This window comes from Melozone crissalis, unplaced genomic scaffold (assembly GCF_028551555.1).
Source record: "Melozone crissalis strain CALT ecotype California unplaced genomic scaffold, PUWL_Pcris_2 ptg000075l_1, whole genome shotgun sequence".
NCBI lineage: Eukaryota > Metazoa > Chordata > Aves > Passeriformes > Passerellidae > Melozone > Melozone crissalis.
In genome coordinates, this window is record NW_026535852.1 from 2,085,017 (window position 1) to 2,102,437 (window position 17,421).

Sequence of the window (17,421 nt, forward strand, 5' to 3'; positions counted from 1 at the left end):
AGACATTACACAGCTTTCTTTTAACCAAAATTAAATACGGTCCGGAGCAAAGCAAGCAATCTGTAGAATTGTATTGTTATATGCTGCTGTTACAAACTATTTACATTGGATAAAAATCTGGTGTCTCAAAGCCAGCTACAACCCTAGGTGATTACTGTTGTGATCCTGTGTGTGTCCTGCCCTCATCTCCCCTTTTTGCTATCAGATATAAATCAGGCATTAGCGAGGTTAAGAAAAGTGAGTGATCCCAAAACAATCACAGAACGAGCTCTGAGCAGCAGAGACAGAGAGCAAGTGTTCCTCCCCACCACCCGGCACTGCTCTGTCACATTCCTTCCAGATTTAAGGAGTTTAACCCCTCCCTGCAGCTCTTCCCACATCCAACCATCTGTCTCTTCAATCAACTTACTTTCAGTGCCAGGAATCCCCACGCAGGTGATCCCTGGTAGGAGAATTTACATTTTAAAGGTACACATTTCAAAGGAGCACGTTATCCTCTAGCAGTGCTGTGTGCTGCCCCTGCACGTTCACAGTAAAACCACGTCAAATAAATATTTGAGGGAATCAGCACAGTGAGTCCAGTTTCACTTTCCAAACGGAAAGTGGCGTGTCTGCTTTCAGTGGTGGCATCAGGCAGAGGTTTAACACAAACCCAGTTTTGCTAAGTCACGATCAGGAACAAAGAAATCCTGCCTAATTACAAAATACTTGATTAACAACTCAGCCAAAGGGGTCGATTTACTGTACACCAAAGCTATTTGCTGAAATAGGACTGAAAAGGAAATAATCCTGAAAAGGGCTTCACTTCTGGTTTCACAGCAGACATACAGCACAGAAAGTTCTTTTTTCAGTTTGCAGAAAAAGGATTATTCAGAATACTTTGTCCATCCAATCAAACATTACTCTGCTGTAACAACATTGTTCTCAGTTCTCTGTCTCTTTGGTCCTCCTGCCTGTATTTCTCCTCCAGCTTTTGCTTTTCAGAGTCCACACTGTAAAAAGTAGAATCTGTGCTTCTCCTGATCTTCTCAAACTGACTGAAATCCGCCACGTACTTTCCATTTGGGGAGAGGGAAACCACAGGCACGAACTCGTAGCCCCAGTGGATCTCCTCGGGGACGTAGGAAGTCCTGCTCTGGCAGACAGCACTGGTGGACTCCACCGTGGCATTCAGGAGCACCACGAGCTCAAAGTCCTTCTCCTTGAGGTTTTGAGGTGTGAGGTCTCTCAGAGGGCTGCTTTCATCCAAAATGTGGTAGAAGGTTAAAGGCAAAATGAGAAATGGGCTCTCCGAAGAGGAGTCAACGTTGAATTTGACGCTGGCTTGGTTAAGCAGAATCCTCTCCCCTTCTTTGGTTTCGTAGGTCTGGAGAAGCTTCCCAGAGAGCTGACACTGGATCAGGAGGCTCTTCCTCATGTTTGCCACTCTGATCACCAGGCACAGCTCCCCGTTGTGCTTGGTGATGACAGCACAGTGGCTGAATTTAATGGTCTCTGCCCTTTTCTTTGGCCTGGCGATCTTGGCCAGAAAGGTACCAGTGATGAAGATCTCAATCAGGGTGGTGATGACCAGCTGGGCCACAAGCAAGAAAATGGCGTGGGGACACTCCTCGGTGATGAAACGAAATCCATAGCCAATGGTTGTCTGGGACTCCAGGGAGAAGAGGAATGCCCCAGTGAGGGAATCCACGTTCTTCACGCACGGCTCCCGCTTCGGTGAGAACTTGTTCATCTCCAGGTCGCCGTGAAGGAAGGCGATGGCGTAGTAGATCACCCCGAAGAGGAACCAGGTCATGACAAAAGTAGCAGCAAACAGGGTGAGCTTGTACCTCCACTTCATGTCGATGACTGTGGTCCACAGGTCCTGCAGGTAGAGCAGGTAGATGCCGTCGACCTTGTCGATCCTGACGTTGCTGTGGCCGCTCTTGGACATGACGCGCGGTTTGTGCGCCTTGAGCATGGCGCCGTCGAGGCCGCCGTTGACCAGGGCCACGCGGGACATGTTGATCTTCGTGGGCTCCATCCTCACTGCTTCAGTCCTGGGGAGGGAAGAAAACAAAGAAAACTGCTGCTTAATGAAGCCAGAGCTGACCCCGAGGAGTATTTGAAAATGTTGATGGAGAGAAGCACAAGCATCATCTAAACACGGCAGCAAGGAATGAAAACAGCTGGAATATAAAGTTACCACTGTACAGTATCTGACATCACAAACAATTTGATTTTTTTTTTCTTTTTCCAGGAAAAAAAAAAAAATCATTCTTTGATTCTGGTGCCTGCCAAGTACGGAGAAGTAGGTTTCTTTTATGATAGCCTGCAAAAGAAATTTGTCAAAGCTGAAATTTTATATCAGTACTTTATTTCTGTAAAAGGCATTAAATATATATATTTTTTTTCCTTACTTTTCTCTAGAGAAGAGGCTCTTTTTGATTAGTGAGCAGGTTTTCTTTAATGCCCTGAAGAGAGACATCTGATCAGAATTAGAGTCGCTGGGCTCAGAACGCAGATCCAGCTCACCACCTCTGTCCCTTCCTGCGACAGAGGCAGAATGAGCCAGACCAGCTTTCACTGGGAACAATTAACTTCCACAAGTGATTTACTCAGTCGGATCTGGCTCTTTGTGACGGACCTACAACCAACCTAGAGGGAAACAAAGCAGACCTGAGCACATCAAAGGCGAGGTCTGCAATATTTACACCTGGGTGCCACGCTCTGAAGCTGCCTGCACTGGACAGCACTCCTAAATTTTAAGCTGTCTGAGGGAAGAAAAAAAAAATAAAAAAAGAAAGTAATTCACAAAGTCAGCATTCTAAACATGGGCCCTGACCTGCACGACCCCAGCAACTGGAGCACCAGACCCCTGGGTTTGTTTACTGGGCACCAGGCTGGATGGAGAGGGAGAGCGCGGACACCGGGGCTGGGCAGAGCCCCCGGGGCAAGGCAGAGCCCTGCCCGTGCCAGCTGGAGGAGGCAGGAGCAGGATCCTGCTCACAGGACCAGACAGAGATTACGTAGAGCAAGGACAGTGCATGTTATAGTCGTTCCCAACAACAAAACTTCCTGCTGACAAAAGCAACAAAGAAAAAAAACATCCCATGCATCCTTTGTGCTTTGGCAGGTCTCACAAAAAGGCATTGTTTTGTCCCATTGTTTTCCTCAAAAAGAGCCTCCAAGTCAGTGATTAGTTTTCGCCAACTGCTGGAAAAAAAAAAAAAACTAAAAGAAAAAAAAAATAATGTCTTCCTTATAGCTACTTAAAAGAATTTTGCAGGAAGTACAAGATATATTTGTGGGACACACATGTGCCAGCCCAGGACATCAGCATAACTGCTCACTGAAGTACTTTTCCTGTTATGTCAATTAAGGAGAATTTTTGTTTGTGACTGTACTCATCACACTCTTGCAGGTTTTCTGGGAAAGGGTAATTAAACTTAGCCCTCATTAACAACTGCAGCTCGTTCCAGTTTTGGTTTAATCACCAACATTTCTCCTCCACAGCCCTGAACCATTGCCACAGATACATATTTATGTAAGAAAGGAGTGCATCCATGATCCCAGTAGGAGATTCCTTATGTGACAGTCAAATCAACATACAGAGCGCAGCATGTCCGGATAATAAACAGGAAAAAACCTTCAAGTGATCTGAAAAAGAACAACGGGAGGAAATGTGGGGGCTGGGAAGGACTGTACATGCAACTGCTCCTCAGGCCAGCCCAAAGCCAGCACTGCTGCCAGGGGGAGGCAAAAATGTGCAGCCTCTAAAGGGAAACCCTTCAGCAAGTGCATGTTCCTTAGGGAAGAGGCTCCATTCCCCCACACCAAGACTGTCCCTGGACTGAACATGGATTTAAAACATGTCCAAAGTCCATTCCCCCACACCAAGCCTGTCCCTGGACAGGACATGGATTTAAAACATGCTCAAAAGTTTATTCCCCCACACCAAGCCTGTCCCTGGACAGGACATGGATTTAAAACCAGCCCAAAGTCTGTTCTGAAAACAGTAAACCTCTCTCTCTCAAGCACACCTCCCCTTAGACTTCACCTGCTCTGTCAGAACGATTTTCCCTGCTGTGCCAGAGGTATTTGGGATCTCTGCTCCAGTGTTGGAGGCACATCCCCATCCCACCCCCAGCTCAGCCTACCTGGAGAGCTGCTCCTGGGAGCAATTCCCAGGGCTGACAGCTCCTCCTGCCCTGGAGGTCACAGGGATGGGGACAGCCAAGGCTCCACCATCCCACCCTGGAGCTCCAGCTGGTGGGTTTGGGCTGGAGGAGCAGGGCCAGAGTTATGTCCAAGGGCAGGGATGGCCCAAGGGCACTCAGCTCTCCACACTCCCCATGGCTCTGCCATGCCCAGGAGACCCAGATCCTGCACCAGGGGTTGGTTTAGGTGTGAGATGCAGTGGGAACAACAAGTTACACAATCATGGTATGGTTTGGGTTGGAATGGAATTGAAACCACCCAGTGCCACCCCTGCCATGGCAGGGACACCTTCCACTGTCCCAGGCTGCTCCAAGCCCCAGTGTCCAACCTGGCCTTGGGCACTGCCAGGGATCCAGGGCACAGCTTCCCTGGAAAACCTGTGCCAGGGCCTGCCCACCCTCCCAGGGAAGGAAAAGATTCCTTGCCCTCTCTCTGCTCTGCCCTGGAATAGGTTGTTCCCTGTCCAAGAGCCTCAAATGAAAAGAATCCTGAAACTGCAGCACCCTCCCACATTCCCAGACCTGCTGAAGGACAGCACCATAGACACAACACCAAAATGCCACGGCAGAAGAGTTCCCCCCAAAAGATGGGAGGAAGGAAGGAATTTTCAATGCACAGTCTCTTCCCTGGGCTGCACCAACAGAGCTGTAAAATTTGCTATTTCAGGATTTAAGCTAAAAAGTGAAGTTTTGGCGCAGCCCTGGCCAAGCCTGGCCCACTCCAGGCTGCTCCAGCTCCCAGCCAAGGCTGCTCCTCACTGTCCATCTCCCTGTCCCATGTGTGATATTGATCCCACATGTGGCAGAGGGGGAAATTTTGGAGCCTGCCATAGGTGAATGAGGCTTTTTCAGAGCTCCCTCATCACGTTTTGTGTCCTCCCCTGATTTGTGACAAAGTTACTCAGCTTTACAGCCACTTCCTGAGATGGATCCCAGCCAAATCCTGGTGCTTTTTTTGGTGGCAGGGTATTTTTTGTGTTGATTTGTTTCCTATTTTCTTTTTTTTTTTTTTCTCTCACATCACTCTTTCCTGCGTGATCCTGAATTCCTCTAGTGCTCTTTTCCTCCCCAGGGAAATTTCTCTTGGTTTCCTTTCCCTGCAGAAATACTTCCCTTCTCTGCCACAGTGACATGGGAAGAGAGGATCTGTCACGCTGCCTCCCTTATCAGTGGCAGCAGCCAGCAGTAATCACTTGGGGGAAGAAACTCTGATGAAACCACCAGGAGAAAAAAGAAAAAAAAGGCTTCAGATGAAGATTCTCTCCTGCCCCCACTTCCCCACTGCTTCCTGAGTGAAGTGACCACTATAATATCCCAAAATAAATTATTTATGGGTGTCTGTGTGTGCAAAAAACCACATTATAACGCCTGCATTATTTCCCATCTTATAGAAGCACCTCACACTCTCTGCGCTGAAAATCAACTCCAGACAAAATACTTTGGTTTGTTTGGTTTGTGCTCACTCTAAATCATAAAGCACATCTACCACAGTGAGTTAATTTGAGCAAGCAAGCTTAAATAATAGAGTAATATACATTTTTAATTTTAATAGAGTAATATACATTTTTAAATTAAAAGAACAACTTCTGTCTGTTCCCTCACTGATTTTACACCGATAAATTACTTTTAATTGCTGTAAATCAAAGTGGAGCTGCAAATAAAACTGAGCTGAAGCAGAGTTAAGGTAAAACACGTCAAGAGGGAAGAAAATGAAATTGTCTCAGGCTTGTCTAGCATTCTAAATTTGAATTACCTCCTCTCCTCACCAGCCCTTTTGGAGCAGCCAGAGGAGCCTCCAAGTGCAGCGCAGGCAAAGCCAATAAAACACAGAGCTACATACCAAGCCACCAAGCATGAATACCTTGACCTTAAGGTAATTCCAGCAGCCAGGGGTGTAAGCAGCACACTGCCACTGCTTCCAGGGAGCACATTATCAGGGAGCCAGCCTGCACACATGCAAAAATGTTCCTCTTGCATGGAGCCAGCTTTGCTTGTGCAAGATCTCTCTTGGCAGACACAAGTGATTAAAAGCCTACAGGAGCATGACTTGTTCGAAGGGCCTCAGCTGTTTTCTTTTTTTTTTTTTTTTTCATTTTTTTCCCCTCAATCAGATGTGGCTTTGCCACTGGAGCAAATCCTCACGCATGCTTCGCTGCCACTCCGAGACGGGGGCAGAACTTGAGCTGTTTTTTCAAGCAGCACACAAAAAACCATTAGCAGGTTTGGCAAGGAGAAAATGAAAAGCCAGGGGGTGAGGAAAGAAAACATTGAGGAGGGCTGCATAATCTTCAGATCTTTCCTGGGTCTGATGTGGTTCAGTAGGTTACAAAAGTGCCTCCTGAATTCTCAGTGCTCCGCGTAGCATGAACGTCCTCCTCCCCCTGGGCTGTGCACCAGGTTATGCTGTACAGCTGTCAGCCAGCAAAATCCTCCTCCATGGCTCTGGAATTCACAGCAGTGGAGGGAGGCAAGGAGAGGCTGGAGAAGGGTGCTTTGCCTCTGGCACAGCCACACAGCTGGACACTGGGCTCCAAAAGGAGCCCTTCAGTGCTAGGACCCACTGGGGAGTGGTGACAGAAAAGCTTGGAAAGGTAAATGTACACATTTCTGGCTTTTCTCACAAAAAGACTGAGGCAAGAGAACCATAAATACATCCTCAAGTCAAAATCAGCTCCCAAAGTTTGCCCGCAGCTGCCACCGTGGAGCCACCATCAGCCCAGGGCAGCCCTGGGAATGGTCACTCTTCCCAGTTTGAGTACCAGGAGAAAGTGAAAGCAGGGAAACATACTGGGGAGCACAGGGAGGGCTGAGGGGTGCTCTGCTAAAGCCAGAGATGGGTTTTACATCACTCACACCATTCACAAAACAGTGGTAAAGAAGCAAAACCCCAAATCCATCTGTCTCTACCTGCTGGCCATGGAAGATGGGTTAAAGCTGGAGAAGTGTCATGGGTGTTGTTTCTGAGGGAGATTTGTCCAGGAATGCTGTCGTTCCCCAGGACAGGGTGCAAGGCTTTGCAATAATTATGGATTTACACAGAGGAGCCTTTGGAGCTACACTGATGTAAAGAAATAGAAAAACAACCAAGAAGGCAGAATGGAGGCAAAAGATGACTCAAAGCTTATTAAATTAATGGAGAAGCTCCCAGTGATTCCCAAGGCCTCCAAGGGGAGAAAAAGCACATCCTGCAGGGGTGTGAGCAGTTCACACACTGCAAAGGAACATCCACCCTCCCAAAATCCTGCCCTCCTGCCTTGCCCTGGGCTCTGAGGATGAGCAGGGGCTTGGCCAAGTATCCCAAAATGTTCTTTCAGGAAGAAATTAATCAACTCCCCACATCACAAGACTCTCCTTTTTGTGCTCAGCTGGAGAAAAAAAAAAAAAAAAAAAAAAAAAAAGAAGAGAGAGAAAGGTTCCCCAGAAACCTGTCTTTCTTTTTTATTTTTTTATGAATGGCTTTTCTTCAGCAGGGCAGTACAAAATACTTTAGAATGCCACCCTGGCTGGCACATTGTTGCTCCAAAATCTTTTCAAACACTGGGAGAGCGCGGTTAAGCATTTAGAACCTGCCTGTGCTGTGATGCTCTTCCCACCCACAAACCCTTTCCTCATTCTTGCTGTGCAAACCATCCCTGGCTCTTTCTGCACAGACAAGTCTGAACAGACTCCTGGGATCTTGCCCTCTCTGTTTCTGGGAAGTTGGGTAGAGCCAGAGCTGCTCTGCATGGCTGAAAGGGACATTTATTGTTGCATTTTTGCTTATTGAGTTCATACCCTGCACTTCCACTTCCAGTCACATCTGGGGCTGTTGTGGGAACATCAAACACCTCAGCACAGAGAAGGAGCTGACACAGGAGTGATGTCCCATCCCAGCTGAGTTTAGCAGCCACTACAAAGCCAGGACTAAACTTTCAGAGAGCTTAACACCAACTGCTGTCCTGTTGCGCAGTCTCTGCCACTATTCCTCCACTCTCCCCTTCCAGGATTACCTTGGGGAACAGCTAAATCCTGTCATTCCTCCTCCCTGGAGGTATTTCTCTTTACCCCAAGGGTATCACTCACTATCCTGTTTTCCTTCATTTTGTTTTGTATCCCTTTCCTCTCCCCTTCCCATTTCATGAATCAAAAACTCCAAACCAAGAGTGCTTACCCCACCCCAAGAGAAATGTGTAGCTGAGTGCATAATTATTTTATTTTCAGCATAATTGCTTTATTTTCAGCAAAAATCTCCCTGCAGGTTCACACCACCTATTCCTCACTTCTCCATCACATCAGAAAGTCATGGAATCACAGAAGAGTTTGGGTTGGAAGGGATCTTAAAGTTCATCTCGTTCCAACCCCCTGCCACAGGCAGCAACAACTCTGTTTTCAGTGCTTTCAAACTTTGCAAAGCTTCATGTAGTGCAAGGTCTCCCCATCTTCCCAGCTCCTTAGCAGTCAGAAATGTGGGAACAAAGCCTCAGACTCAAGGAAGAGTCTCAGCTTCACCTCCAAGGACCAGATTTGGGAACACAAGTGGCAGGTTTGAGGAGCAGGAGGGAGGTGTAGAAGGAGAGCAGGGGATGTGCTGGGAGAAGATTGAAGGCAAGCCAAGGAATGCCTCATGTTTTTCATTTTTTTGGCTCTTCCTGCTCAGACACAAGATCAATTAATCCATGAGGTGTTTTGTGGCATGCCTGGACATCCAGCAGGGTGAGGGTCAGGGATGAAGACACCTGGACACATTCCAGCACCAGACAGGAGCTGGGCAGGGATTTTCTGCAGAATAGCTTTTCACTTAGTCAACTCAGGCCTACCTAAGTCCTTCCTAAGTACTTAATTCCTTTTTTAGGAACGGGTCCTTGGCCAGCTAGCTGCTCTGGCTGCTGGGGCACAGCTCCCAGGGAAAAGGCACCCACAGAGACTGGTGCTGCCTCTTTTTGGCTGATTCCAGGCCTGGGCTCACGGTGGGTGAGGTTTTTGCCCCAAAGCATGTTTTCCCTTGATTTCTGCCTCTTTGGATACTGCCTGGTATAAACTACCTGTCACAGTCATATTTTCTGGAAAAATCCCTTTGCCCAGGATTCTTCTCCTGGGAAGCTGAGAAGACTCAGAAGAAAAGGAAAACAATTCTTATCTCATTTGCTTCTCCAGTGTTTTGCTGTGTTGGAATGTGTTTGGAGATTGTTTATCCAACAATAAATTGGTGCATAAACAATAAATAAATTGGTGGTCGTTTCATTGATTTCATGTGAATTGTTTTGACTTGATGACAAATCAGGGCCAAGCTGTGTCAGGACTCTGGAAAGAGTTTTCATTATTCTCTTTTAGCCTTCTGTAAGTATCCCTTCTCTATTCTTTAGCATATTTTATTATAGAATAGAATAGAATAGAATAGAATAGAATAGAATAACAAATTAGCCTTCTGAGAACATGGAGTCAGATTCAGCATTCCTCCCTTTGTCTGGGAACCCCTCAAATACAAGAATTACCCAGGTGAAATCTGCCTGCATGAGCTCATGTGCCAGGAGTTTCATGGTTTCGTACCCAAATCAGGGGTGTCTGTGTTTCCTTTCAGTATTCTGGTCACAGGGTGGCGGCTTCATTAGAAAATGAGATAGAAAATAATTAGTCTGAAGCCATTTACTGCTGAGGTTATGTTGGAAAAAGCTCAAGGGGAAGGGAATTCCCTCCTCGGTCAGCAGAAGAACAAAGGGATTGGACTGGACTGCTGCAAGGGAAACCCTATAGGAGCTCCCAGTTCCTAAAAGGGGGCTGGAGAGGGACTTTCCACAAGGACAGGACAAGGGGAATGGCTTGAAGCTGAAAGAGGGCTTAGAGGGTGAGATGTGAGTAAAGAATTGTTCCCTGGCAGGGTGGGCAGGGCTGGGATGGAATTCCATCCCTGGATCCCTGGCAGTGCCCAAGGCCAGGCTGGACACTGGGGCTGGGAGCAGCCTGGGACAGTGGGAGGTGTCCCTGCCATGGCAGGGGTGGAATGAGATGGTTTTAAGGTCCTTTCCAACCCAAACCATTCCAGGATTCCATGAACAGCTTGCTGGGACTGTCACTCCCTGCTCACCATAGCTTGGCTGCGTCCTCACTTCCCTTTTTCCACAGCAGATAAAGGACAGCACCTTGTTTTTAACCTCAGTACTCACCCATCACTTCAACACTTTGAGCAATAGCAATAATAATAATAATAATAATAAATTCAAACTCAGAGCAACTGGTTTGCCAGTCTGCAGCTGGTGTGAAATTTGCTGCATCTGTTTCAGAGCTGGAGAGGGGTTAGTGGAACAGAAAACTGCTCTGCTTTCTTCTCTTGTTTGCTTGCCTTTTTCCCTCCAAATTCATTTCTTGGCCTAATAAAAAATCTGGTTTTGTTTAAAAACAAGCAAGCAAACAAACCCAAAAACAGACATTTCCTCTGGATTTTTAATTTCAATTGTCAGCAGGTGGTTGAAAATGAAGAGGAGCGTGCCAAGCCATGGCAGAGAGAAAAGTTAGCGCTTTGCTGGTCGTTCCAAAATTTGGATAAAACAGCTGCAGGCTGCCTTCCCCAGGGCTGCTGCTTCTCCCTGACTCTCAGCTGAGGCAGGAAAGACAATTTATCAGGGTTTTCAGACCAGTTAGAGCAGACAATTTACAGTGGTTTGTGCCCCTCTTTATTTTTTTTCACTCCAGATCCCCTGGCGCCCCAAACCCAACATCAGCCACCAGGTTCCAGCACCCCCAGAGCATCATCTCCTGTCTGCATCCCACCCCCACCAGGACAGGAACACATCCTGGGGCTCAGCAGCTCTCTTTTTAATTAACAATTTGCGGTTGCTCTGCCTCCCAGTCAAGTTGGGGTTTGTTTTTAATTAGTCACTGAACACCAGGGCTCTCCCATAGCTGGGTGGAGGTGTGGCCATGGGGGTGAGGCTCCCTGCAGGGTGAGATTTTGCTCTGCTTTCTCCCCATAAATCACATTTCCAGTAAATCACAGCTCTCCTTTAGCCCACACCACGAGCTCATTAAGAATTGCTTTAATTACCCTGTGAGTACCCCACAAATATTGTGTGCACATACTCTGCAGAGATAAACCTGCTCAATTGTTCAAAATTTTCCTCAAATTTTCCATCTCTGTGCAGCCACTAAATCTCAACACTGAAATGTCAGGCTATGAGAAGAGTTTTCCACCAAAAAATATTAAAATTCCTGTGTCTTTTAAATATCTAAAAACCTCCATAGTATTGAAAGTAATGGTAGGGTTCAAAAGGCCATGAAGCTGGTAAGGAGAAAAAAAGAATTTATTTTAATATATTGGTAACCTTTTTTTCATTTATTCCTAATGTGGACAAAATCAAATCTAACTGGGGAAACAGCACACCTTGACCCAGCAGGAAGGTGGATGCTGTTACTGGAGTAAAGTTTTTCCTATAAAAGAATTCCTGGATCCTTTTAAACAGTTTGTTGTAGCTGATTTGTGCTGCCTCATGAAGGCAGAGAAATGATAAATACAGAGTAACCCTCTAAATAATCCAAATTTTTGTCATCTCTGCATGGCCAGGGCACAGCAGTGAATTTGGAGGGATGTTTGCCATCACCCGAAGCACACTGCCAAGAAAGAAGGATGGGTTTGTCAGGGTTTCATCTTAAAACTTGTTGTAAGCTGATTTTCTCAGGAAGTTATTTGGTTATGAAGAATTGCCCTGCCTGTGTGAACAAGTTCACACTGCGGAGAATGTTTTCAAAAAGAGACTCTTCTCTCATGCTGACAAAATGCAGCCTGTGAGACAAAGTACCCACTTCTCTCACACAAACCTAAATTATTTTTACATTGGATGTCTCTCTCTCCTAGGCAAAGCACAGATGATGTTACTGGCACATATAACTGACTTATTTTTTGATAACTAATTATTTTACAGTGAATTACAGCAATTGTGAGCAATATTCTCTTCGAGGGGCACAATATCTTCAAAAATGTTCATTCCTACCCCATTTTCTGCGCACTACAAAGATTTCAAATTGCATAAATCACCCATTTCCCTTGATTGGCAAAGTCTGATAAATTGGAAAGCAACCTGTGCTTCATCTCAAATGTTTGGAAACTACTTCACCTAAACAAAACTTACAAATTTTTAAATTCTGGAAAGAAAATTCAAGAGTGTCCAATAGATTCAGGGTGTGATATTTCATGGGCAAACATTTATGTGCACTTACATAGAATTCAGAGATTTATTAAAATACTTCATAAAATATTTTTATGAAAATTTTAAAGTATTTATTAAATATCAGTATTTTTTATTTAAAAGTATTTATTAAAGTACTTTTTAATTAAAATATCATTCCATGGTGTATGAGCTTAGCTGGTTGGAGTCTGGTGCTAAAAACAGCAGGGATTGGGGTTTCAGTCCCTGGATGGATCATTCCCTTAAAAATTTGGTATGATGGTCCTTGTAGGACCCTTCCAACCCAGAAGATTCTGCGATTCTGTGATTCCCAGTTCTGTAAAGCACAAGTAGTTGCAAACCTAAAAGATTACAGTGGGAGATTTTGCTCTATCTAAAGTCAGTTTTGGATGCATCTTCTTTCACACACATCCCCCTTTGGGGGATGTTATTACCTGAATAAAGTCTCTAGATCTTGAAATAAAATAATTTCCTCAAATGCCCAGTCTGGGACACATCCCCAAGGCCCAGGAACCACCACCTGGGGCTGTGCTCTCAGAGCAAAGCCCTTTGCTAAAACACCTCCCACAGGTGTGCTGGGGTCACCCTGGGGCTCACACACCCTGTCCCCATCTCCATCCCTGTCCCCACTCCTGTCCCAACCCTGCTGCCCCTCAGAGAGGACAGAAGTGGTCACGGGGGTCCTCTTAACCACCAAAATTCTGATTTACAAACCAAAGCCTTTCACCTGCTCCCCTGAGGGGGTCAGGCAAGAATTAAAGATACCAGTGACACTTCCCCATTGGTGTAGCGTTACTTATCCTCAGTACTGCCCAAAAGTTTTGTTTCAGGGCAGCTTTGCCTCTTTTTCTTTTTTTTAATTTAATTTTGTTGCTGACCAATCCATGGATGTGGTTAATTTAAGGTTTAAAAGGCCTTTGCTCACACATACACACACACCCATATATGTTTTCCACTGAAGTCTGTGCTTTTTCCTAGACCCACCCAAATTCCAGTACATAGCTCACTCGTGTGCCAAGCTTCCCTACTCTCCTTGCAATGAGTGGAAAAATGCCCTTTTTTCCACTCCTGCACATTTTAAGGGGGGGGACCATGCAGAGGAGAAGGAAGAATTTAGTTATACCTGCGTTTTCAGAGCAGAAATGGGAAAGAACCTCAGTGTTCTCCATGGGAATGCTTTTTACCTAAGGTTTTTGAGGTTCTGAGCCCCAGTGCTTGCTTGGGACTGGAATTGTGGAGTGCCAAAGAGATTTAAAAATTAATAAATGTGAAGCAAAAGTAGCTGTTGGTTGGTAAAACTCTATTCTGTTCGTATGAAGTCCTTCACACTCCTGAATGTGCTGGTATTTTAGATGAGGATTGAGAGAAAATCAGAGATTAATGGTGAGAAACATTGGGGAGTTCTGAGTGGAAATGGCCTCAGCCATACCCTTTAATGGGGTATTTTGGGCCAACAGCAAATTCATGGGGTCCCAGAATAATTTGACCATGCAGAGGAGAAGGAAGTATTTAGCTATACCTGTGTTTTCAGAGCAGAAATGGGAAAGAACCTCAGTGTTCTCCATGGGAATGCTTTTTTCCTAAGGTTTATGAGGTTCTGAGCCCCAGTGCTTGCTTGGGACTGGAATTGTGGAGTGCCAAGGACATTTAAAAATTAAAAAATGTGAAGCAAAAGTACCTGCTGGTTGGTAACACTCCATTCTGTTCGTATGAAGTCCTTCACACTCCTGAATGTGTGGTATTTTAGGTGAGGATTGAGAGAAAATCAGAGATTAATGGTGAGAAACATTGGGGAGTTCTGAGTGGAAATGACCTCAGCCGTGTCCTTTAACGGGGTATTTTGGGCTAACAGCAAATTCATGGAATCCCAGAATGGTTTGGGTGGGAAGGGACCTTAAAGATCATCCATGCCATGGGCAGGGACACCTTCCACTGCTCCAGATTGCTCCAAACCTGGGTTTGAATTTGGGGAAATCTGGTGGACCAAGGGCTGTAACAACACACAAGCTCCATCCAAAGCCTTTTCCATTTTTCTGGCCTCCATGGGGATTCCCATGGGGTTAAGGCTGGTTCTCCTCGATTTCCTCTTAGGAAAGGCATTAATAAATCCTCTCTGACTTACAGAGCTCCCTGTTTTCCTGGAGCTTGTTGGAACATAATTTCTGAAGCCTCTGTTCACCTGCCAAGCCAAGCTGAAATTAGCCCATGGATTTAAAGACGTGGGCTGGTTTGTATCCCTTCACTCTTAGGTGATGGAAATTAAAATAAGCCAGGTTAATTATTTATCCTTTCCATCAGCAACATGCTAACATTGTACAGGAGCTTATTGTCACTCATATATCTGCAAAAATTTGATTTTTTTTAAGAAGAAGCTGTTTCCTGAGTTTCTTGACTGGGAGGTTACACAGCCCTGCTCTGTTGTGTCTTCCAGATAAACTCCCAAGGAATCAGAGGGAAAAGAATCTTTGTTTTCCTCATTGCTCTCCCAAATTGCTTGATCCCTGCCAATTTCCATGACACAGACCCCTCAGTCTGCTGCAGAGACTGTGGCTTCTGAAAGGGAGGAAATAGCATGAAAGTACTGGTGCACATCCATGTTTTTGGATTTTCTCGCCAAACCAGAAATATCAAAACAAAATTAAAAAAAAAAAAAAAAGAAAAAAAAAGAAAAGGAAAAAAAACCAAGTTTAAATTTTTCTGGCCAAAAAAAAAAAAAGAAAACAACAAAACATAAAAAGGTCATTCTGGTTGTTTGGTCAAACCAAAACTGAGCCTTTCCTTTTGAGGTTTGCACAGATGTGACTCATTTAAATCAGGTGAGGAACAAAATATTCCTTGGAGTGACAGATTGTGACATCTTACTTGCACAAAGCCACAGTACAATTTTTTTACTGTTCAAAATCATGGTTTTTTTGTGTTGTTTTTTTTTTAATCTAAACCTGCATTTTCAGTCCATAAGGCTTCTGGTTGAAAAGTGTCAGCCAACTGTAAGGGCCACGTGGGTTGGGTTGGTGACAAGTGACACTTGGAGGGACAGCCTGTCCTGCTTGTTGGGATCTGGGAACACAATTCCCTCCTCCTTTTTCTTTTCCTCACAGTTTCTTAGGAACCTCCACAACAGCAGTGATAATGTGCCCAAACAAGAGAAAAAAATCTCACGCTGCTTTTCAAAGCCCTTGCGTTTCCTCACCCTCAAAGGAGCCTGATTTCCTGATTTATTTACACATCCCTTATCTTTATGGCTGCTCCTTTATGATCCCATGTCATCTCCAAAGCTCCTGCAATCTTTTACAGTGGGGAAGGTCCAGCTTTGATCACTGGAGCCATCAGACTGAATAGAACATTGTTCCTGCTCTGTAGAGAATTTTTTCCAACTGCGCTCAGGACACCGCAAACTTATTTTTACAATGCTCAGCAGCTCCTCTACCTTGTTTTTCTGTGAGTTTTACAGATGCTGTGGGTTTCAGGACGCACTTTGATGTTTTCCAAGCTGCCTGATTTATGAGAACAAAAAATACAACCGGTTCCCCAATTATTTTCTGTCGCCTTGTAATAAGGCTCGATGCATCAATGGAAATTTAGTTTAGGCACAAAGAGTAACTGGGGAATGAGGAAATCAACTGCATCTCCCACAAGAGATCATTCTTCCAGTGGAAAAATCAACCTTTTTGATCTCTAACCCTCTCTACTTTTCCTGTAATATTTAATAAAGCCTCCATTTTCACTGGAAAACAGACTTGATGGGAAATGTGTAACTGGTAGGCCTTTCTGTGTTATTTTAGTGCTGTTTATATTCTATTTTAGTACTGTTTGAACAGAATTCATATTTTGTAGGTAAGTGCTTAAGATAAGTGGTGGCAAAAAGCAGCTGAGCAGGGCTGTGAATATCTGTGAATATCCAATTGCAGCAGATTTCAGAAGGGGTTAAAAGATCATGGCATTGCTGAAAGTCCAGGTGGCAGCTCAGTGGCAGAGCAGAAAACTCCTCCATTCACTGTTCTGGTGACACCCTGTCAAACCCAGCCTTTCCCAAAATTAAAAACTCTCTCTGAAAAGCTGTTCCCTTGCTCCATTTGCTGCACAGCTCACACTTCTGGTCAGCTTGGTGCCACAGCATCTCCAAAATCCACCTTTTCTTCCAGTCCACAGTTTCAGTTCATTAATTAACATTTCCCAATTCTCCTCCTGCTCACAGCCCTTCTCACCTGACCCACTCAAAAATTCTGGGATAAAAAAAATCTTATTTCTTTTCTGCTATTTTGACCATTTTAATTTCTTCTTCATTAATTCAAACACATCTTTCACTTCTTTATACCCCTAAAGGTCACAGTCTAACCTTTCTACAGCTGCTGCCCTGACCCCCATAGCTCTGCTTTCTTCTGCTCTTTGTTGGCATCTCATTCCTCTTTGTCCTCAATTCAATCCCTGGGGTTTTATTTTTGCTCCTTTCCTGGTTTAGACTTCTCCCATTCCACAATAGCTTCCCATGTGACATAAATAAAATTCCCACGTCCTGAAAATCCACCTGTGTGAGATACAACTTCCATAAGCTTCTCCCCATCATTGTGTTCACCTACAAAGTTCCTCCTCTGTGTCCCTCACTGTTAGATCTGAAATAAATTACAGCAGTTCCAAAGTTTTCCTCTTTCCTCATCTGACTGCAAAGTGTGTTGAGGACCTGCTGTGCTGTGAGAAATAATTTGTTCTGACTGTAGGCTATGTTCAGCATGGATAATAAGTGATTTATTTCTTTGGAAGTAAGCATTTTTCCAGGATAGAAACTTGGAATACCTTGATACTTGCAGTACCTGATTACCTGAGACAAGAGCTTGAACTTTTAAACAGCTGAAACTGTCTTTTCCTTGCACCTCTACAGCAAGGCCAGAGCTTTTCAAAGCTGCCAAGTTTATTTATTCCATGAAAATCAACTGTTGCAGTGCATGTGAAGGTGCCCCTCTCCTCCTGGAAGGATGAGAATTACACAGGTTAATTACCTGGTACAGGTATGCATTTGAAGTTGGAATATCCTAAATAAATACAGGAAAGTCTGAGTTGTACTGCTGAAG

At 44.9% G+C, this 17,421-nt stretch overlaps 1 protein-coding gene across 3 annotated transcripts; it reads right to left on the reverse strand.

Moving 5' to 3' along the window:
- Positions 1-892: 892 nt before the first annotated feature.
- On the reverse strand, positions 893-6,176 carry KCNJ15 (potassium inwardly rectifying channel subfamily J member 15). Of its 3 annotated transcripts, none has more exons than XM_054290065.1 (2): positions 6,061-6,176; positions 893-2,039 (listed from the first exon to the last, which is right to left on the reverse strand). In XM_054290065.1, exons 1-2 carry the CDS (start codon positions 6,174-6,176, stop codon positions 893-895), a joined length of 1,263 nt encoding a protein of 420 aa, XP_054146040.1. The 3 variants fall into 3 exon arrangements, with proteins under 3 accessions (XP_054146040.1, XP_054146038.1, XP_054146041.1); XM_054290063.1 differs by having other exon boundaries at positions 6,040-6,176; XM_054290066.1 differs by lacking the exon at positions 6,061-6,176 and adding an exon at positions 2,400-2,467.
- Between the last annotated feature and the right edge of the window lie 11,245 nt (positions 6,177-17,421).